General features: G+C 35.0%; 1 protein-coding gene across 2 annotated transcripts; it reads right to left on the bottom strand.

Moving 5' to 3' along the window:
• On the bottom strand, positions 1 to 21,563 carry LOC115955561 (SH2 domain-containing protein B-like). Of its 2 annotated transcripts, XM_031073729.1 has the most exons (12): positions 21,217 to 21,563; positions 19,770 to 19,961; positions 18,449 to 18,658; positions 18,278 to 18,367; positions 16,075 to 16,152; positions 15,805 to 15,969; positions 14,087 to 14,455; positions 6,387 to 6,670; positions 5,318 to 5,480; positions 2,402 to 2,751; positions 349 to 426; positions 1 to 224 (listed from the first exon to the last, which is right to left on the bottom strand). In XM_031073729.1, exons 1-12 carry the CDS (start codon positions 21,367 to 21,369, stop codon positions 206 to 208), a joined length of 2,151 nt encoding a protein of 716 aa, XP_030929589.1. In that variant the 5' UTR covers positions 21,370 to 21,563; the 3' UTR covers positions 1 to 205. The 2 variants fall into 2 exon arrangements, with proteins under 2 accessions (XP_030929589.1, XP_030929590.1); XM_031073730.1 differs by lacking the exon at positions 18,278 to 18,367.
• Positions 21,564 to 24,110: the final 2,547 nt, after the last annotated feature.

Here is a 24,110-nt window from a genome sequence, read left to right as displayed (position 1 = left end):
TCAAAAAAAGTACGAAAAGCGGTTAATATATGAATCAATGTATGATGCCCACTTTTTTTCTTTTCTTTTCTTTTTTTGAAAAAAAGAAATTGATCTAAGGTTATTACATTCGAGACATCTCTCCATGCTCAATACATATATACAAAACGGAAGAAGAAGAAGAAGGAAAGCTCACCCTAAACCAAATGCAGACTGAAGGATTCAATTAATGACTTCTTATTATCCTGCCAATTTGCAAATAACAAATGCATTATTATACATGCAACGTTAATATTATTGATTGTAGATAGGATAGGAGTATAAATAATATCATAATTTAATAAATAGAGAAATTGAGATATATCTTGCCTTCCCAACCGAGACAGCTCAGGCTCTACCATTAGCATATCTTGCAGTGGTTTTACATTCATTTCACTGGAACTGGAACTGAAACATATAAATAATAATGAGGAAATTTCAAGCACGTTTTATATATTCAATTTTTTCTATATTGGGAAAGACAATAGATAATATAACAGTAAACATGCTCCTTTCTTAAGGAAGAAAAGAAAAGAATTATTTGCATCATATAAGAGTGATTGTGTCCGGCTAAGGTTATAACCTTATTCAATATTATTAATATTATATCATATTTCAAAAATTTAACCGTTGAATTGAGTGTTCTTTATACTCTTAATACATATGTCAAATTTTATGACAATTGAATATTATTTGTTATATAATCTATAAGATTATATTTTATGTATAATTTTAAACTACAAAAATTTGCAATTTAAAAAATTTATTGATAACATAGTTATTGATCGTTAATTTTCTAGAAATTTTACAAGTATGAAAGATATAAGAAGAAAATGTAATCCAATGGTGGATTTATCAAAATTAACTTCTAATAAAAAGATATTGAATAAAATTGTAACCTTAAGGTACAACTAATTTTATAGCTAAACTTTGTCCAGAATGTAATTACACCAACAATCCAATGTTTCAGCATCTAACTCTGTACGATCATATAATAATCCCATGAAAAGTAAAATGCAGTCGGAACAAATTGTTCCAACCCGAAATTATGCTGATTGTAAGAAAACTCAATGCTTTAATTCACTCCCTATTTATGCTTTTTGAAAACCCCAAACCAGTCAGTTTGGTCATTGTGTATGAATCATCATTTCATGAATCTGATTGAAGAGAGATCCTACATCAGAGACCCCCAACATGATTGTAATCATTAATCTAAAAGATTTTTTCTATAACTGCAGAGACATTTTCACAAGCAAGACAAGTTATCGAATGTTAGGTAACATGATAGGGACAAGACATTTTCACAACCAATTTTATAGTTAAACTTTATCCATAATGTAATTAGACCAATAACCCAATGTTTCAGCATCTAACTCTGTACAATCATATAATAATCCCATGAAAAGTAAAATGCGGTCGGAACAAATTGTTCCAACCCGAAATTATGCTGATTTTAAGAGGACTCAATGCTTTAACTCACTCCCCATTTACGATTTTTGAAAACCCCAAACCAGTCAGTTTGGTCATTGTGTATGAATCATCATTTCTTGAATCTGATTAAAGAGAGATCCTACATCAGATACACCCAACATGATTGTAATCATTAATCTAAAAGATTTTTTCTGTAACTGAAGAGTCGTTTTCACAAGCAAGACAAGTTATTGAATGTTAGGTAACATGATAGGGATAAGAATATTTAAAAAAATTTGCATTTGAAAAGTTATGTAGCCAAATTGGTTTCTCTTATTCAAGTGATTGCTGATCCAATCATCTGAAAAACATATGAGAAAAATTTACTCAATTTTTCGTCATCCAGAACTCCTTACTTACTCATGCAATAAGTTAGCAGATAAATATAATTGACAATGCATCCTTATCTCCTCCATGAGAGGAATGCAAGTTTCCTGGAAAATCCAGAATATCATTAATGTAATTTAAAAGGTTGGAACCTCATCCTATTAAACTATTGATTCCAACTTCATACTTTCTGTGATGAGATCCATTTAAAGGATGAGAATTGCTCACAAGAACTTAGTATAGTTACCACTTTGCCCAATTAATTTTTAGACTTCAGTATTTAGGGAACTCCATTAGAAGGGGTTACAGATTGTCCTAAAATTTCAGTCTTGTTTTCCTTTTCTTTTTTTTCCTTTTTTCTTTTTGTTAATTTCATTGAAAAATCCAAAAGTTCTGTTCTTTCTTTCACTTTCTTAATAAGTAAGATACCTTCTGATTCCTCATCTTTGCAGTTATGGAAGCCTTTCGGTTTATTGTGTTTGATTCCTAGTTTTGCACTTAGGAAATATGCTAAACAGTATTCTTGTAAGTACAGTTATATAACATAAATAAAAAGGAGAAGGAAAAGAGAATATGAACTGGATACCCATAAATTTGATCAAGGGAAATAAGCCTGTGGTGAAGAGTGTAATCACTGCCAACATAAGTCACAATTAAGTTGCCAGCATCAGGGTGAGGCCAGCTCCTTGAAGTAGGAAACCGGAGTATAAACGTCCCGGGCTCTTGAAGGCCCCTCGGACCTTGAAGTGAAGATTCTGCTTCTTCTTTTGTTATGAATCCTTCTATCCATTTAGGTGAAGTAGAACTCCACAATGCATTAATCCAGTCTCTAGATAGCGTGAAAGCTACCGGGTATAACCAACACCACATCTTCTCAAAGTTCTCTTGGGCCAGATATTCTTGGCAACCAGCGATACTCCGCAGAAGCTCAAAGTCCTAAAATAAATAGAAAATCTGTAAATCTTTGGAGGCTGTTATTTTCATGTAATGACTTTACACTGACAATCAATCAAGGACTTTCTTCAGCAAACAAAAGCTATTTCTGGCTTTTATCAATTTAAATTCACATATAAGATAATGTTCTGACTTATGATTGACATTTTTCAGTTCCCCCAAGTAGAAGATTGCCTGAATGTTCAATAACAGAAACTAAGTGTCATTATGAGTCCTGAAAATTTGAAAGCATCAGGTCCTACAGTAAACTAGAGGCCAAATCATCTTTAAAACATAAACCATAAATGTACAACACTTCAAGTTCATGTAAAACAAGAACATTATAATCATTTTCTACTGTTTTTCGTAGTTGAAGCTTTCTCACTAAATTTAATGTTCATTACCATTGCAAATTTTGATAGTGTCATAATTAGCAGGATGTGTTTGTCACCAATCCTTCAACTCAATCTTATGATACGATTGATATACATGTCTATACAACTTTTCTATTAAGTTCCATTGACCAACAAACAAAAGGTAACCAAACTCAAGATAAAATACTAGAGAGGACAAACAATGACATTCAGTCGAGCTAAGGACATTCACAGAAATATGTTCATGCTTCATCGTTCATGATTACACTTACTGTCACCAAAAAATAATGAGCAAAGGCTACTTGCAACAAGCTGAAACCAGGTTGCTTAAAAATCAAAGAATCTTAAGAATTAAATGGAGATGAGCTTGCAAACTCAAATATCACATAACCCTCCAGTTGCAAACCAATCCATTTTTAAGATGAGCACATGAACTAGAGCCAGTGTGATTTAGTACAAAACACTCTCAAAGGATTATACCGGAAAACAAAAAAAGTAAAATAGAAATAAACCTAAATGTCAACAATTAGGCGTTGGAAAAACTCCATTGTAATTTTAATCATCATAAACTAGTCTCTATTAAACATATTGATTAAGGAGGTGACTAAGAGAATGATTTTGGATAGGATAATATGAAATAGAAGAATACATGTTGTCAACCCCAATTAGTTTGTTAAGAATTCATATTTTTGGCAATAAGGTTTTGTTGTTGTATAAATGTGTCATCATTGGAGTACAATAAGGCACTTATATAAATTACTAGGACTAAACCGTAGTCTTAATTGACACGAAACTAATCTTGAGGGAAATTAAATAAAATGCTGATAAACTAATTAGCTAATAAGACCTAAAATAAAATCCAATGAATCATTACTAAAAATACAAATGACTTAAAAATTAAATAAAAACAAAATTTTCTTCACCCACCCTACATCAAGAGCCCGTTTAGTGTGTGTGTGTGTGTGTGTGTGTGTATATACATATGTATACTTTTTTTTTTTTTTTTAAGTAACATAAGAAATTTTATTAAGAAAAAAAGCCAACCAAGTACACTGGAAATGTACAATAATGGCACAAATCAAGAACCCGGATTACAATGATCAATAAGATCAGGTAGGAACAAATGAACAAGATGGCAGAACTAAACTCCAATCGAGGAAAGTACGGAAATAGAAAGATTTTATGTCAAGAATAGACCGTTCACAATCCTCAAAGCATCTAGCATTCCACTCCCGCCATAAGCACCAAAACAAACATTGTATATACTAAATTACCAATTCTTTCAAAAGCTTAAACTATTAGAAAATAATAAATTTAATCATTTAACCATAGTTCTAACACTCCCTCTCACGTGTGGGCCTAAACTCCCCTTAATAAGTGGGGGCTTAACATGTGGGACTTTTTACATTTTAAATGGGAGGTAGAGTAAAACCAAAGATAAAACTTAGAATCTCTTACTCTAATACCATGTTAAACTACCAATTCTCTCAAAAGTTTAAACTATTAGAAAATAATGAATTTAATCACTTAACCACAAAATATATAAGGAGAAGACTTTCCAGTTATAAACCAGTCCATTTCTAAGGTGCATGAAGAATGCTGACCATGTTGCTTCACAAAAGAAGAAGCAAGAAAATGAACTGCACTGACTCCATGTTACAAAATAGCAAAACCGAATTTTTTTACCCTCTGGAACACAGCATTTTAACAAAAACTGATCAATCTTGTTGAAAAGTCACTATATGTAGCACTAGTAAATTCATTGTGAGTGCATGCGCACGCATGTTAAGTCATATATACAGGTGGTATATCCTATAATTTTTTTATTTTTTTATTTTTATAAAGTATCTTTGGGATTGAATATGTTATGGATTTTTTTAAAAAAATAAAAATTAAGATATTTTCCTCATCAATATCCCCAAAACTTCTCAATCCCTTACATGTTTGGACAATCAATCAAATAAATTCCCAATCAGGTGAGCTTCATTTTTTTTATTGGTAAAAGTTACATGTACCCAATGGGTCTTGAACTCACAACCTCACCCTCCATGCCTAGAACTTATAAGGGAGGAAGTGCCAGTTGAGCAAGCTCATTGGCTAGCCACATGTGCTTAATATTAAAAAAATCATGAAAATACATTGTGAGAGACAAAGGGGGTGGGGAAGGAAGGATAAGAAAAAGAAGAAGAAGAAACCTGTTGTGTGAGAGATCTAGAACTGCAATGAGCAATCTTCATAAAGTATTCTTCAATTTCAAAAACCGCATTCTCCCAACGAATGTAATGGTTGTTTTGTGAAATCAAACTCCAAGCTTTTGTTCCTTCCTCTATCAATCTCTTTGCAATGCTAATTTGGTGCCTGAGAAAAGGATGTTACAAAATATAAAACTGGCAAGAGCTTGCAGTGGGTTGTAGCGGCCACTTGCTTTATCCAAAAATAAGCCCATTGGTATGGGAGAAGTCTTCCCCAATACATAGGTCAGAAATAAAAACATATGAAATGGTGCAAAGAATAACAAAGAATACATATAAATCCCTGGGTAAATTTGGACTTTGGCATAAGTTAGCTTCCTCAACTGAAAATAAGTGTTTGCTCCAACCTCTAGGGGAAAACATGCACTTGTGCATCATTCAAATGAAACATGTTTACATAAGGTTTATAATACACTTGTATTATTCAAGTAAAAGAAGCAGCAGAAACTAGAAAACATTTACATAGTGCAGGAGCATGAAATGCTTGGTACTTCCATAGTCTCATCTTACTTATCAAAAAACTTCCAAAGTTCTTTTTTCTAAAATACTTTTGTTCATTATATAGCCCTCCCAGTCTCAAATCACAACAAGATGGAGCAAATTTTTGATCTTTTTACTATCATAACAGCAGATACATGAAATGTAAGGTAAAACGTAAACATGACAGCATAATTGTGATTTGAAACTTACACAGAAAACCTATGCCAGGTAAAAACCAGTGAGGTAGTAGTCAAACTTAAAGAGCATCCTTAATAAAGATGCCAGCAGACCTCTCTATCACTAAAAGAATCGACAGAGAATCATCATGCCATATTACAATAATGCCCACTTGAACTACAATAAGAATACAGTCACTAACAAAAGAGCATTTCTTGATGAAGATGCCAGCAGGTATTTCATTAAAAAAGGTGACCACAAATCATCAAGCCAGATGGGATATTAAGATATGCTCACTTAAACTTCAATGTGAATACATTCACTGATAAAAGCATAGCATTTGTATATTAACTACCTGTGGTGTGAACATCCCGAATACAGAGACACCTGATGAGCGAATTCTGAAAGCTCATTGTCAGAAGCAGACATGGCAATCTCCTTGAGCATAAAAGACCTCTCAGTTAAGGCTGAGAGAGAGTATTTGAAAATGGTAACGTCTGATATTGGGCTTTTTCCACTTGAAATACTCTTAAAAGGTGAATTTCTTTCTTCAGTACTCTCAGAATCAGAAAGCGAGTCATCTGCTTCTTCAAGGTTTTCAGGTCTCCCCTCCAAACTCCTCCCGAACTCATTCTCAACCTTTAAAGATACATGAGAATTATGAAAATAAAGTTGATTAATCAAAGAAAATGTTTCTAGAACCTAGCATATAAGAATGGGAAGGGGAGCTGGGATCTAGCTTTTGCTAAAAAATACAAAAAGTATCATAAATAAAACCTATGTGCTAGGATAGAAATTGAAGCTCCATCTCCCATGTGACAGACCACAAAATTTTAGATCACTCTCAATAATTATATTAATCATCTTCTTCATTTCTGTTCCAATATATAGGTATTCTAAAAGAATTAAAATGTTCCAGTTTCCTCCCTATCCTACAACTGATAGAACATAATTTTATGTTCTCAAATAAACAAATTCTTGTTTTTAAAAAAACATTAAAAAAAAAAAAAAAAACTATAACTGTTGAAGAAGGAAAGAGAACAATAATAGCAGAAAGAATGAGCAAGAAAAATCTTAGATACCCGCCCTCAGACTATTCATTACTTATGTAGGAGAGGTGGTTACAATGGGATAGGGAATGTTATTAATGGTGACAGCTGGTAGGTAAATTTAACCACATGAATATTACAGACTCTTCTAGAAGAGCACCACTCATACAACACATGAGTACAACCCATATTATATCTCTAATTCTCTAACAATAACCTTGAAATAAAATAAATACATGTTAAAGGAATAATGGATAAAGCTCCATGACATCTTAAATAGATCATGAAAGAATATGATGAAGTGAAAAGGTGTCAAATTATGTGGATTTTATTAGATTGGGTTGTTTGAGTGTGCATGCATGTGTTGGGTCCCGTATTTATTAGGTGAATCTTTGGTTTATAAGTGATTATGAAGAGCCCCAATTGTAACTTGACTAGTCATTTTAGGGTAAAAACGCATATGTAGCTTGCGCTTTCCTCTGTTTGTTAGAAATATGATGAAAATACACTTTTGGTCCCTGCATTTTGGGCCAATTCTTGTTTTGGTCCCTACTTTTTAGTTGCATCTACCTGAGTCCCTAAAAATGAAAAACCATGTCCATTTTGCCATCAACCTACTAATAGAAAATTCATACATGGCAAACAAAGTGCAAAGGTGGCATGTTAGATGCTGATGTGGCCAAGTATGGAGCTTACGTGGTAATTAAAATAATATTTAAGATGCCACATCAGCATTTTATTTTATTAAAAAAACCACTTCAAAAAATTAATAAACAAGTAATGAAATAATTTTTTTTTTAAAAAAACTTATATATATATTATTTTTTTTTTTTGGAAGAACATTGTTCTTCTTCCCCTTCTTCCCTAGAACATGAACTTCATGCTTCATGTTCTTCCCCGAATCAAGACAAACCCAACTCAACTGGCCAACCCACTCATAATCAATCTCAGCAAATTTTAATAAATTCAGCATTGAAACCTCTAGTAAATCAAACCCATAAAGCCAAGAAATAAACCCATTATCCCAGAAATTTTATTGGGAAAAAACACAAAAGAAGCCCAATAAAACATACAAATCCACATCCAAAAAAAAAAAACCACAAACAAACCTAGAACATCAAGGGCAAAATCTCCATAATTATTACAATTTATCAACACACCAGAATAGAAAATTTGCCATAACCAAATACTCCTTCACATTCATCCATACAAGGTTCATAAATCCTTTTTTTTTTATAGGTAATAAGACTTTTATTAAAAAAAATTGAACATCATGTTCACGATGGTGAACACTTTGAACAATGAAACAAATACAAGAAGATCAAGAGCTAAAAGAAATAGAAGCTAAAAAATCCGCTACAACAGTACAATTCGTACACCCCCAAATACGAGCCCAAAGAAACAGAGTACGAAAAAGTAAACATTTTAGATGTTCCAAAGTTCTCGCCTTGTCTTCAAAAATGCGGGCATTACGTTCCTGCCATACTAACCACATTAAACATGCCGGGACCATGTTCCAAATGATTGAAAGATGTTTTCCAAACCAGTTTCTCCAAATAAAGAAAAAAGATTTCACTGACCTTGGCATTACCCATTGAATCCCAAACACTGCAAAAACTTCACACCATAAGGCATGAGAGAACTTACAGTGAAGAAGAAGGTGGTTCACTGATTCCCCATCACAACAACACAAGCAACACCTATTAACCAAAAACTGACCTTTCTTAATAAGGTTGTCAATAGTGAGTATCCCATCATTAGCTGCTATCCATAAGAAGAAACACCCGTTTAGGCACCTTAGTACGCCATATACATTCCCAAGGAAAGGCATCAGTGGTAGGACTAGATAGTAGCTTATAAAAAGAGCGCACATCAAAAACACCAGATGTAGTCAATCTCCAGACCAGCTGATCCTCCCCCTCACCCCTCGGCATAGAGGAATAAATAAACTCAAAGAATGAGTAGACAGTGTTTGCCTGCCAATCCTGAGGACCATGACGAAACAATAAATTCCAGCTCCTACCTCCTTCTGAATTTGATACAACCAAGTCAGAGACCCATGCTTCTTTAGCAATAGAGCAATCATACATGGAAGGGAAGAGGTCCTTTAAAGGAGTAGGCCCACACCATGGGTCATGCCAAAATCTAACACGGCTGCCCTCCCCCACAGTAAACAAAATCTGGCTAAAGAACTTCCTTGTTCCTTCTTTAATACTCCTCCACATCCCACACCCGTGAGCACCTCTTACCCCTCTAGTGCACCAACCTCATCTTGCCTCTCCATATTTGTCTACTATAACCTGACGCCATAATCTATGATTTTCTTTCCCCAACCGCCACAACCACTTCCCAAGCAAAGCCTTGTTAAACAGCCCAACTCTCCGGATTCCCAAACCACCACATTCAACTGGCAGGCATACCTTATCTCAAGCAACTAAAGGATATTTAAAAACATCCTCTGAGGCCCCCCAAAGGAAATTCCTCTGAATTCTTTCAATTCTTGCAGCCACAGCCTGAGGGATAGTAAATAACGATAAAAAGTAGGTGGAAAGACTCGATAGGGTACTTTTTAACAAAATAAGCCTACCTCCTTTCGACAAATACAGCATTTTCCATCCAGCCAACCGTTTCTCCATTTTTTCAATAATAGGATTCCAAATTGATGAATCCTTATAATGTGCCCCAAGGGGCATGCCCAAATATCTCATAGGCAGAGTGCCCACCTTGCAGCAAAGGATACGAGCCAAACCATTCAAATCCCCAACATCACCAACAAGAACAATCTCACTCTTGCCTACATTCACTTTTAGGCCTGTAATAACTTCAAAGAAGATCAGCACCATCCACACATATAATAACTGGTCCCTAGAAGCATCACAAAACAATATAGTGTCATCAGCAAAAAGAAGGTGAGAAATATGGATACCCCCATGTCTATGAGACCCCGCTTTAAATCCACAAAGAAAACCACCATTTTCTGTCCTCTTCAATAGTCTACTCAACACTTCCATAATCATAAGAAATAGAAGTGGAGATAAAGGATCCCCTTGACAAAGACCACGAAAACTACCAAAAAAGCCTGCAAGAGATCCATTAACCAGAACAGAGAATTTAACTGTAGAGATGCATGCCTTGATCCACCTACTCCACCTTGCCCCAAAGCCCATCCTTTCCATAAGGTAAAATAGTGCATTCCAGTTCACATGATCATAAGCCTTCTCAATGTCCAGCTTTATTATAACACCTGGAATACCACTCTTCAACCTGCTGTCTAAGCATTCATTAGCAACAAGAACTGAATCAAGGATTTGTCTCCCTCCCACAAAAGAGCTTTGAGAGTCGGATATCAGTTTATCCAAAACTCCTCGAAGCCTATGAGCCAACACCTTAGCCAACAGTTTATAAAGGCTGCCCACAAGACTAATAGGGCGAAAGTCTTTGATATTTACTGCATTAGTCTTCTTGGGGATCAAACAAAGAAACGTGGCATTAAGAGATTTCTCAAAAACACACTGACTGTGAAAATCTTTGAAGAAAGCCAATATATCCCCTTCTAAAACACTCCAGCATTTCTGAAAGAATGCCATAGTAAACCCATCTGGCCCAGGGGCCTTATCGCCTTCCGCCTCCTTAAGAGCCTCAAGAATCTCCTCCTTCTCAAACTCTCTCTCCAACATAAACCTCTCAGTTTCGTCTAGACAAGCGAACTCTAACCCATCAATAGTAGGTCTCCAAGTTTCTGGTTCTTGATATAATCTCTTGTAAAAATCCACCACTTGATCCGTAACATCTGATTCCTCCTCAAAGAGAACGCCATCCACCTCCACTCCCCTAATCTGATTTGTTCGCCTATGGGAATTGGCAATTCTATGAAAGAACCGTGTGTTGTTATCACCTTCCTTGATAAAAAGAGCCTTGGATTTCTGCCTCCAAGAAATCTCTTCCAGGGAAGCTAGAAAATCTATATCAAATTTAACCACCAACCTTCTAGAAAATCTAATCCTCATAAATCCAAGACCCACAACCTGTAAACACAAAAACATACTCACCATCCTTGACCCAAATCCGCCATCAACAACACTACCCCGCCAATCAAACCCATTTCCCAAAACAAAAATGCAAGCTTAGAAAGAAAGCCATCGCTGGGTTTCGGCCATGGGTTTAGAGAGAGAGAGTTAGTTTTTCACCAATGGGTCTAGAGAGAGATAAAGTTTGAACCACTACCAGTTGAGAGAGAGAGAAGCTGTTCATGGTGGCTTACTTGGCACACGGAGAAGCCAAAGAAGAAGTAGAGAAGCCGAAGTCGAAGAGGGGTTCAGAGGTTCCTTCCCCTCGATATGCTCCAAACTGGCCTCATCTCAATCTCTCTCTCTCTCTCTCTAAACCCAGTCATGGTTCAATGGTTTAATCATAAAAATAAAAAAATTAAAATTAAAATTAAAATTGTTTAAATTAAAACAATTTCTGATTTAAGATTAAATCAGAAAAAAAAAAATTCATTTAATTAAATTTTTAAAAATTAGAAATTCAGAATTTTGTTTTTAATTTTTGTGATTTTTTTATTTATTTAAATGCTAACATTGCTTTTTTTTTTAAATTAAATAAAATTTATTATTATTATTTTATTAGCCATGACAGCATCTAACATGCCACCTGTGCACTCCGTTTGCCACGTACGAATTGACAACAGGGAAAATGGACATGGTTTTTCGTTTTCAGGCAGGCGTGACTAAAAAGTATGGACCAAAACAAGAATCGACAAATGTAGGGACCAAAAGTGCATTTTCGCCTAGAAATAATACATAGCTAACTTGGTAATGCCGTTTTGTTTGAGGATACCGCAAGACAATGTGGGCTCTAACGAGGGTATGAGGAATATAAGTGGGGGAGATTGTGATAACCCAAATTGTGTGGATTGGATTTTTTGAGTATGTGTTGTATGGTCATGTGTTGAGTCCCACATCGGGAGTGTACTAGGTGGATCTTGGGTTTATAAGTGATTACAAGGGGCCTCAATTGCAACTTGACTAGTCCTTTTGGAGCGTAAGCAGAGGAATGGCTAGCGCTTCCTCAGGTTGTTACAAATTCATCTTTAATTCCCATGAATTGAAATCAAAAAGAATTGTTAGATGACATTCTTGCAAAAAGACACCATTTACAGTTTCAATGTTTTTTTATGGATTCACTTTGATGGACTGGGCTAAAGTGAAAGAAACTTGATTATGAAATTTTTGGAAACTCTGTTGAGCACAAACTCGAATGAATCGTACAAGTACTTTTTGTGTGGATGTTAGTTCAATCACATAAGATACAGTGCTCATTCAGAGATAACTATGAAGGTTTACCAGATCAAAGATATACTATCAGTTCCTGTAAGGAAACTAGAGAGTACTCTTAAAGAAAATTAATCTACTTCCAGAATAGATTGTGTGAATAAATATTAATAAGTGGGGAAGAAAAAATAAGCACAAAAAACAAAAACAAGATGATTTTAGTAGTTAGCTCAACTCAAATGTCTTGCCTACTATTCCTGTTCAACCACTTCTGATTTGTTTCCTGAGTTGGTTAGTTTTTAGGGATTTTCTCTTATCATATGATCTAGCACACATTAAAATACTAGGGCCTTTGAGAGATTTTTACCCTGAGAGAGAATATGCTTTTTTGCATTATAAAGAAACACTTACTTGAAATCTCACTTATCAGATTCCATTGTGGCAATTTCTATTTCTATCATACAAAATAGAATAGAATCCAAGTGAAATTGCGATTGGATCTATTCATTAAAAATAATTTTTTGCATTATAAAGACCTACAAATTTGAGAGACACTACCATAAAATTTATCTTATAGAGTGAAGTTTTTGGCCATCTTAGCCCATAGACATTGCCCCAAAGTTGAATAACATCATCTTGTGTTGATATATGTTATGTGCATGTTTACCTTTTATTTTCAACTATTCAGTGCCACTGTAACCCCAGATTTTGGATCCCTTAGAGCTCTTTACTTTGAATTTGAATGCTTAATTACTCTATTGCTCAAAAGAAAATAAAAGAATACCCACTGTCATGTTTCACTTAGTGCGTGCACACACACACACACACACACACACACACACATATATATATATATCAAGAGAGAGAGAGAGAGAGAGAGTATGCTTTCATAACTACAGAATTCAAAGTATGAATCAGGAAGATCTGCAATTCCAAAAGGGCATCCAGGATAGCAAAACAGTAAGGTGTTATGATGTGCGGTAAAAGCAGGTTTAAGCCAGCCAGGAGTGATTTTAATGATTCATCGTAGCAACTATAAATACATAGAAAGGGGAAAAGGTCAGAAGTCCCTGAAAATGGCAAGCTATGATTATTTAGTACTTACATGGACTTGGTAATGAGAATTGACTACAACTATTGTTTTAGGTGTCAGATTATTTGAATCTCCAAATCTTGGGATACATGGACACTTACGTACTTGTGGAACAATATATATAAAGTAATATATGAATTATGGGATGCAAGTTGGTATGACACAAACATTGGAAAATACATTTGAAAAAGAAATTTATTACAATTATCTGAGTAACTTCTAGGAAACTATGAATACTCAGCAAAAAAATTAAGAATTTTTATATCTTTTCCTCTGTTGAGAAGACAGGTCCGGTATGTATGCAATAACTTTTCCCTTCTTGTTTTATTTTATTACTTATATTTCCATTTGGCTGAAGTATCTAATCATTAAGATTGTTGGACAGATATAGCCAAAACTTTATAATGTCAAGTTCTGTAAGAGTATTTGCATACCATGAGCTTTCCATGTAGCAATAACACCATATTTTGCATGGTAAACATTCTAGCTAATTTTTTTTTTTTTTTGATGGGGGGTGGGGGGGGGGAACCACTTTTAATGCCACAACATTTTTCTCTTCAATTAGTCTCTGATGCTCTATCAGGAAATGTTTAGTAAGTAAAATAACTAAACATAGGAGAGAGAGAGTACCCAGTAATACCTGATTAACTGTCCAGGGATGAGAGTTGCATTCCTCATCAGGTCTCTTCAAGTTAGGATCAGTCTCAAAGGTTGTAGATAGTTTATAATGTCCAGACCTAACCCGCTTTGATGATGAATAGGGTCTTGCTTCATATATGGAGCTGTGCTCAAGTTCTAAGGACCCTTCATCCACTCTAGATGACTGAGATATATTAACAGGATGGAAGGTAGAAGTTGATCTTTTCCACATCAGAGAGGACCCTCGAGCATTACGGCCCCGTGATATACAACGAATTGGAGGTGAGAATGCCTCAAAGAAAGGATAACTTCCACTTTTCAACATGTGAAATCTGATACGGAAAAGTCTATTATCACACTTGGATGAAAGCTGAAATTAAAAAGAAAAAGAAGTCATTGAAAAGTTCCAGCAGTACACCACAACAACTGGCATGCACATAAATCTAAGACAAAATCTAATCTCTGATTAAGAGGAAAACTGGAATGTTTTTTCTATGTGTTTTCCTTTAACAAGAAAGGAACCATTTCTGTTGTGTCATGCTCACAAATGTTAATTTAAGGTAACATTATCACCAAAGTCATTCAATAATATGAAATATTACTTGGCTTCCTGATAGACGATATCCTTCTCAACACTAATAGGTATAGATATTTCAACTTTTCCAGTATATTGACACATAGGCTCTTGCATGGGCTCCATATGCAAATGTGTGACTTCATCTCTTTACAATTAGGTACCCACAAGTTAAACCAGTTACTTTGGGACCATGCATACTTATATAGACTACTAAAACTAAACCCTAATTCTCATTGACTCAGGAAACCCTAATTCTAATTGACTTGGGAAATTAAATAAAATACTAACCTAATTAACCACTGATACCTAAAATAAAAATCTACATGACCAATAAAAATACAATTGACTTCCAAAATCACATGAACTAAATTTAAATAAATATTTCTTCGCGCTTCCCAAATCAGTTACCCACAATTGTGAACGATGATTTTCCCTTCATATCAAACCACTTCTTTACAAGCAACCTCAGCTTCATTGTGTAGAATATGAAAAGTGGAACTCAATGTATGAGTTTCTCAGTTTCCAACTAAACCATTAGAAGAGAGTGATTGAGTTTTGATACCAAATAAAGCATTAAGGACTGAGGAGCCATTAAAGCATGAGGTAGTAATGTGGTACCCCATGTACACGTCACACATTTTGATTGAAGAACCAGCTGAGTACAAAAAACCGTAAGTCCAAGAATTTTTTTTTCTTTTTCAGGTAAGGAGTTCAAGCACAAAGTTCAAACTACCCTTTTTTTTAATTGCTGTTAATTTCCTTACGTGTTTTTAAATTGTTTTATGTTATGTTAACTTGAATGTGCATACTTTTTTCTTATGTAGAACAACATAAAACTGTTGGATAATGTTTAAATTCTATACTTGGAATAATGTTTTTAGCTTATTAAGCTGCTTCACGTATGTAACTACATTTTGACAGTACATATTCTTTCCTGTCATTAAACTCAAAATGCTACAAAATGATTGATGAACCAGGAATGGAACATTCATTCAACTGGATAAAAACAAAACAATGCTGAAACAGTATTAACAACCAAGTTTTCCATGCAGACAAGCAAGTTGCTTATATATCTTCCTACCAGTTCTAGGGAAGAAAAACATTCTTAACACAAGAGGTGCTACAAGCAACATTTCACATACCTGAGATATCTTGAGCTTGAAGGATGCACGTCCCTGCAACATTTTACTTGGTCTTTCACAAGAAGCATATTCAATTCCATCATAGCTAGCCAAAAGAGGAGCTTCTGCATCGGTTGTGTTCTCCACAAGTGCCCCATTATCAGCATATAAAAGTGAAGCAACAACCTGTTAAGAGAAGCAATTTGTAAATACAAAAACCAAATTACTGTCAAAACCAGCATAGAATAGTTGTGATTAATTGTATGATATGCAAAAGCCAAAGATATAAACCTCAACATCCTTATTTACAGGCTGGCCCGAGGCATTCAATAAAACAACATCCAGAGAAAAGTTCCGGCGACACGATGCCTGTAAACAGAGGCAATATAGATTAGAAGAAATCCGAAATAAAAGTAGATCATTACTTGAGAATAGACAATAACTTGTACAACATTGTGCTAGAAAGAGCATTTAAGAGAAGACAAAATCCTTTGACTTAGAAATAAGAATATATGCTATAAAGAGAGGAAACTTGTTGAATTTAAATAAATATAGAAATTTATTATATGACATATGTAAGTAAGTGATATAATAATGGTTCATCACTTTTTAACAGCTTAAGCTTTTGTGATAATTTATCATGATATCAAAGTAAGGTAGTCCTAAATTAGAACCCTGTCTCCACTACACTTCCTATTTCAAAAAGTTAAAATTTCCATGTGTTGGACCCCACATATTAAGGGAGATTCTAGACCCACACATGATGGGATTGTTAGAAAAATGGTTAAATGAATAAATTCACTCTTTCCTAACCACTTAAGCTTTTGGGCCAAGTGGTACTTCATCAATTTGATTAGAATTTTATTAGCAACTTTACACATGCATCCAATGAATAATTAATATGACATAAAGAGACACATTTTAAATCAAAAGGCCTAAGCACAATAGGTATGTGCTTAATTATATTATATTAACCATTCATTTTTCTCATTATTATTTAATGTGGGACTTTACTCACACATGTACACCCAAAAATCTCCCATTCACATGTGAGTCTCTACCTTTCTGTGGGCTTCAAGATCTCTCTATGGGCCGTGAACAAGTCCTACTTGCTCCCCCTTACCTAATGGGCTTTTTCCTTCACTAGTGCATCATCCATGGGCCTCCACGTGTCAACTCCGCATGTCTTTTATCCTCCATGAGAACCTTCCACCTCACCACTATCTAGCACCATTGGCAATAATACTCCTTCGTTGGGCCTTTTTTCCAAGATCGTTTAGGTGGGCTTTATGGGCTTGCTTGGTGCAATATACCGTCCACACTCCAACAACGAAAGGGACCCATCCCTACTCCATTTGCAAGAGGGCTCCAAGTGCACACACCCCGTTCTTGCTCCAACTACAAAAGAAACCTCGATAACCTTGCCACCTTTTTGCCCCACACCATCATAGGCTCTAATACCACTTGTTAGGAGAGATAAACACCTTAGGGAGACTTCTTAAGTAGTTAATATAACATATAAAGATACATTTTAACCCAAAAGGCCTAAGGCTAATGGGTATGTGCTCAATTATGTTATATTACCCACCCAAAAGCCCAATGAGGATTCAACTATGTATCCTCAACAAATTAATCAACTAATTGGGATCGGCCACGTGTATTCTTCTATTCTATTGTAGCCTATCCAAAATGAAACTTTTTGTTACTTCCTTAATTAACATGTCCTTTTTTAGTACATCTACAAGTGTCAAAGCTACAATTCAACTAACACTTACTATTCCTATAATAATGGGATGGAGGGTGAGGTCTTGGATTCAAAATCCGCTAAAGTACATTTGCAACTTACCATACAAAACAAAAAGGAAAAAAATAACAAAAAAACAAACTACTTCTACTAGTACTATTTTAAGTCTTCCTCTAAATCAAATCATGCTCCTCACCAATGCATCAATTTCATATGACATCTTTCCCTATATTTTCACTTATCCATCTTAACTGTAAATCAGAGCTTCCTTTTATGCACAAAAACTACAAAATTACATCAATACAAGTGATGGATCTAGATAATGATGGTCATATAATTAAAATGCTATCCTGTATGCATCCTGTGTACTGCAATTGCACCCCCTTTTTGTGCTTTCTTAATGAAATTTATTACTTATCAAAATAATATATATATATATATATATATATAATTAAAAGGAGGGACATGTCAAAGGCTCAAAGCTACAACATTGGAACACAGTGGAGGCAACTCATATGCAGAGGGAATTTTATGGATCAATTTGATAATAGCCTAACAACAGTCATAGAAGATGAAGTAGAGATGAACTTAAGAAGTATCACAACAGAGATACAGCAAGTTTATACATCATAAATTATACTTTAAAAGAAATTTTAAAGAAATATCCATAAATGACTCATTTCAAACAATGAAAGATGATGCATATGACAGGATAACCAAGCAACATATAACGTAAAAGATCTTTCTAACCTTGCCACCAACAATACTCCAAACACCATCATCACCTACTTCAATTTCAGAGGCAGATGAATTATCGATAGATAATTTTAGAGGCACATCCTGGCATCGCATATGGTATTTGTCAAGTAAAAAGCAAACATACATAATTGTAGGGATTAAAAAACTAAAGCTGTGGCGCACCTTTCCCCAGTGGTCCTTAATAGATAAAGCTGGAGGTAAGACTTCAACATTGTGGACATAACCCTGCAGACTGTCACAGTGTCCACCAATATTAGCCAAGGCTAACTTCCCAAAACTACTTGTGGGCGAATCTTTGTTAATCAAGGAAGACAGTGACTTCTCCCCCACAATCTCTCCATCAATATTGAGCCGAACAAAATCAGTAGAAACCTGAAAAATACACATCAAAATAATTATCTCAATATACTTCATAAGAAACACAGAATGTGTTCACAAATATTACTAGTGACATACACCTAAATTGCTTCATGGTGTACCTCATGAAGGAATGCTCAGGAACAACCTTAAGCCAAAAGTGCAATCACATTGTGAGGCTTCAATCATTGAAAACAAACTCTCTCTCAATGCTTTTGTTCTTCCACATTTTACAACTCTGATTTTCCTTTCTGACCATTGAGAGGTTTCTTCCTTCTCTCTCTCTCTCTCTCTCTCTCTCTCTCTCTCTCTCTCTCTTCTTATATTATTCTCTTCTTTATCTTGTTTTGTTTTCCATTTCATGTTCCTATTTTCTCTATTATGTTCCTCTTTGATGGTGGGGTGAGGGGCATCTTATTCCTATTAAAACTTTCAGTCTATTACAACTTTTTTCCCAAATTTCAAATAATACATCAAGAATCACTCATTCCTTCTATTTATTAAATTTCCATATACAAACTATAGGTTTCTGTGGCTTTCCATGAATTTTAAGTTCCATGACATCTCATTTTAGAAAAGGTATCCTACCGTCATTTTATTTCTTTCTCTTTTATGACAAAATGCTAAGCTAACAGGCCAAAGTATTTAATATTTTGGCTTTTTATTAGTTTGAACTCGTTAGTGACCATCTTTTGCAAGTATGTGTAAAATGTACATATCCCTCCTACCAAACAATTACAATGAAGAATATTAATATCTTCTTTCCTCTCTTTTTTTCCATCCTTTCATTTTCTTTCATTCCACTTTTTTTTCCCAAAAAAAGCCTAAATCTTACATCAATTATGCATCAAAGATGAAAATTCATAAACTCCATAACGCGGACAACCTTAAGATCCAAACAAAAGAACAATTTTTTTTTTTAAGTTACAGAGATATATGATAGAGAAAAACAAATGTCAAAGAAATAAAATTAGCACAGCAATTAAGAACATGGATGAAGTAACACCAATACAGTTCAGCTCCCTTTATTCCTATTGGCAGGAAAAACAATGTAGAAAACTATTACAATGTGATATATACCCCCTAAAAAATAAGAATAACAACAAAAACAAAAAATATTGCATACCTCACATCCAACATGAATCCACTTTTCATAAGGAAACTCAATTTCCATGGATGCATGTGGAGCTTCAAGCCAGGAAGTGGAATTTTCAGGATCAGGAGCTTCTTTGTGCAAGAGAAGCAATGGCAGAAGCATCATTCTCTTTTTTTCATCTAGAACAAGAAAAGGAGCACTACCAACACTATCTGAGTGCACCTGCATACTAAAGGGAATGTTATCCACCAATCCATTGACAGAGTTTCAAAAAATATACATAAATATAAATATAAACTACAAGACTAACAATTACAAAAGACATTAGAAAGGTATTGTCATAGGTGAACAATGGGAACGAGAAACCTTAACCCTTAAAGACAAAACCATCTCAAAACATTGAGAGTATGAAATAATTTTATAATGTTGCAGACTGACACAGTTTGTAAAGAACTCTCAGGCCTGATCCTCACTCATATTTTCCACTCCTTTTAACAGAGATCATCTTAAAATTTCAGAGGGTTATTCAGTTGCATACTAGTTGTTATAAACAGGTGGTTTGGAAAATTTTATAGGAATTAAAAGAACGTTTTCCAATGCTTGTCAAGTACTAATAAACTATAGTACCATGAAATAGATTGCACACTAATTTTCACACACACACACAAAACAGATAGAAATGAAAAGATATAGATTATCCTCCACGTGAGTATAAAAAATGTGATTCTACTCAGATATCTGATTTGATTCATTAATGGGAACAACGTAGCATTGACTAACTGATACAAGGCATGGGTACATAAGTTAATTTGAGAAGGAACAGCAATGAGTCCTACAATTAGTCCATACAAACAAAAAACATTGAAGAAGCATGTAACACAGCTGACCAATAAAATCACAAATTCCATTAATAAATGGAGTAAGAATAACGGTTAAATGATTAATTTCGTCATTTCCTAATAGCTTAAGCTTTTGAAACTATCAAAAAATTCCCTGAGATCAAACCCTATCCCCACTCTACCTCTCATTTAAAAGTTAAAAATCTCACATGTTGAGCCCCACTTATTAAGGGGGAGACTGGGCTTACATGTAAGGGGATTGTTAGAATAATAGGTAAATGATTAAATTCATTATTTTCATAACAGTTTAAATTTTAGGGAAAATCGGTAATTTATCAGATGAAAACACGCAAGATTTTGGACAATGTTCCACTCCAGCAGCTGATAATAGAAGTAACAAACTGCAAAAAATAAAAACCTTCAAACCCCAGTTGGGTATTTAATAAACGGGTACTATCTACAATAACCCTTTAACAAATTACACAAAAACGTGAAGAAACGACAAGTGATCATCAGAAAGAACCCAACCAAAAAAAAAAAAAAAAACCCATCAATTGCACAAAAATGACAAACAACAATTTGGACTAAAAAAAAAAAAAAAAAAAGTAAAGTAAGAAAATAGGCAGTTAAGAAAAGACCTGTTGAATGATTGTAGCAGGGAATGAAGTGGAGGAGCTGATGAGGTAAACCCAAAAGCAAAGAGAGAAAGTAGTCCCTTCTTCTTCCTCCTCAATTTCCACTCTAAAATCCTTCAAAAGCGAGTACTCTCTACTTTCTGTATCATTAACCATGATTTTGATTTTTCGATCTGATTAAAGATCAAACAAACCTCAACTCAATAGACAAGAGTTGCCAAAAACCTTTCAACAAAAAATGAAATAAACCTTAAGCCCGCCAAACCCCAACTTCTCCCTCTCTCTCTCTCTCTCTCTCTCCGAAGAAGAGCTAAAATTAAAAACACAAGTGTTTGGTGACGGCTGTTAATTAACGGTTAATACTACTGTAATGCGATCCGGTTTGTTTGGGTTTTTTTTTTTTTTTTTTTTTTTTTTTTTTTAATAATTGGGTTAGGATCTACTCCTTTGCGGGTTTTAAGTGAATTCTAAGATAATCCAGTCAATCACAACCACCTCAGCTTTCCAAGTCTGATGGGAGAATTGATTTTACAAGTCATCCATTGAAAGAAACTATAGGATCTTTCTGTTAAAACCAAAAACTTATTTTCAAATTTTAAAAAATAAAAAAATAAAAACATTTTAACAATAACCACTTTGGACCCATCAAAAAAAAAAAAAAAAAAAACCACTTTGGAAAAAAAAAAAAACAAAACAAAACAAAACAAATACTCATCCACGATGCTACAATCTGCAATGTTCAATGTTTATATGTTGTGGATTCCAGTTAACTCAATTAGTAAAGTCTCTAATAATTGAATAAGACATCTAGAGTTCAATTCCCGCCTACACCAAAAACCAATTGGTGTGTTGGTCTAATGATAATGAGTTATCATTAAGAGCGGATTAAAACTTTCTCAAAAATAAAAAAAATACAATGTTCGTATGTTATGGTTTAAATAAATATTATAAGCTCTATGCTTTTATTATCAGAAAAATATATCAAAATTAATCATTAATATCATTTATTTATTTATTATATTTGTAGGGGGCTAAAAATGAGTTTCTGGCCCATCATAACTTGACCGAGAAGGGATTGCATTAAGGCCCAATACAACTAATTTATAGAGATGGATACTTTAGATCAACTCCCATCGCGTTTGATAGTCCCAATTTAGCAATTTAGTAAAAAGGGAAATGACAAGAACAATTGTATAATTCAGGGGCTATATCTATAAGAACAAGAAAGATTCTTATGTAAATTTCTTCCTCAGGCTAGCCGAGGAGCAGAGGTTCTATTGATTGCAATTCTCGGATTTACAATGATAGCTTCCTCTTTTCTCTATAGCTTTTATTTCTCTCTCTACTTTTTCCGATCCCCTTCTTAGAGGAGCTTCCTTCCTTTATATAGTTGCTAGGATTGCATCCTAGCCTTCCACTTTGACTGCTATGAATTCTTACTTGGATACTTGTCTCATCATTGTCTTACTGGTGGTGGTAGAGTAAGTTGCAAGTTGTAAGGACACTGTTCAAGGGCCATTCTACTGTTAAATGTGGCAGACTGATTTGGTACAATGCATTTAATGTGGAGGTGATGGCCCTTATCATGTTGGTTCTAGGGTGGGACCCCCATCTCCCGAGGGAAGTTTGCTCATTGGCCTCTTAGGATGGAATACTCCCCTCGGTTGTCTTGTTTGGGTTGGGCCCAATCTAATTAATAGTGAAGCCTAATTACCTCTTCGGGATGTTTTCGTGCTACGTGCCTCTACTTCTTGGGCTCCTCCCTCCCATAATAGCCCCCTCGAAACCTCATTCATTTTGACATTCAATGGAGTAGGGTTTTGGTGTGGGATGGGGTGTTGGCACATACGGGTTGTGTTCCCACGTGGAAGTGTCTTTTCAACTGCCCTAGGCACATTCCTGATGCTTTGAAAACTATAACACTGTAATTAATGTCAAATGCGGCTATCTATCCCCTACGTTTTACTGCCAGATAAGGATCCTACGGCTCAAAATTCCCCTAGTAAATGAGTGGAAAAAATACCACCCCTTTTTCACCCCAATATAAAGGGAAGTGGAGGTCATTGCTCTCACTTTTAGATAATTTTACTCCTAACTCAAAAAAGCTATCCAAGGAACCCAACTTCATTCCTTTGTAAGTTCTTCCACCATTAGCGTAGTTGTTCTCCCTTTCTTTTATTCCCGTCTTCCCTCCCCTATTTTCTTTTTTACTGCTATGGGTAGGTTTGCTATCTTAGTTGACACCCCCAAGGCTAGGAAGGCCTTCAAGGCTAAGTACAACATTCCAATTGGTGTTACCATAACACACTATAAGTTAGGAGAGTGGTACACCAAGAGACAAACCGGGGAGGCGGTTATCCCCATGATTGCCTTCATAAAAGGTGAGATGAGGATCCCTATGGGTAGGGTTATGAGGGACTTCCTAACTTTTTTTAGGCTCTGCCCTACCCAGTGTTTCCCAAACCTCTTTCGGGTATTAGGCAGCATAGATCGGTTGAATGAAAAGATGGGCGTTAATCAGACCCATCCTAATGTCAACTAGGTATATAGTTGTCAGGATAGTAAAGATATGAGGTATTTCCTTAGAACTAGAGTTCCCACAGTTAGGCTAATATCCTGTCTTCTCGAGACTAATAGAGGCATAGACGAAGATTTCCTGATCATTTCGAGAGACTGGCATGATGGGTAACATTGTCCTACCAGAGAGGAGACATTAGGTGGGGTGATTAGGGCCTAAGACATTAGCCATTCTTTAGCTAACGAAATGTCCCCCCCCCCCCCCCCCCCCCCCCCCTTTTTTGTTTTTTGTTTTTTTTGTTCCAATCTTAACCTTTCCTTCTTTGACTTTTTTGTAGATAAAGACTTTATTGCCAAGAATCGTAACTTGGTGAACTTCG

This window comes from Quercus lobata, chromosome 8, assembly GCF_001633185.2.
Source record: "Quercus lobata isolate SW786 chromosome 8, ValleyOak3.0 Primary Assembly, whole genome shotgun sequence".
NCBI lineage: Eukaryota > Viridiplantae > Streptophyta > Magnoliopsida > Fagales > Fagaceae > Quercus > Quercus lobata.
The sequence above is the reverse complement of the archived record's forward strand: the minus strand, read 5'-3'. Positions and strand labels throughout refer to the sequence as shown.

What these genes read in the sequence shown, in the direction of transcription:
- LOC115955561 (XM_031073729.1), bottom strand. Translation starts at nt 21,369, where the DNA reads ATGGTTAATGATACAGAAAGTAGAGAGTACTCGCTTTTGAAGGATTTT. An exon ending in TCAAGCTCAAGATATCTCAG is followed by an intron (nt 14,456 to 15,804) that starts GTATGTGAAATG and finishes TTTTAATTTCAG; the next exon opens with CTTTCATCCAAGTGTGATAA. An exon ending in TCGGGATGTTCACACCACAG is followed by an intron (nt 5,481 to 6,386) that starts GTAGTTAATATA and finishes TCCTTTTCTCAG; the next exon opens with GCACCAAATTAGCATTGCAA.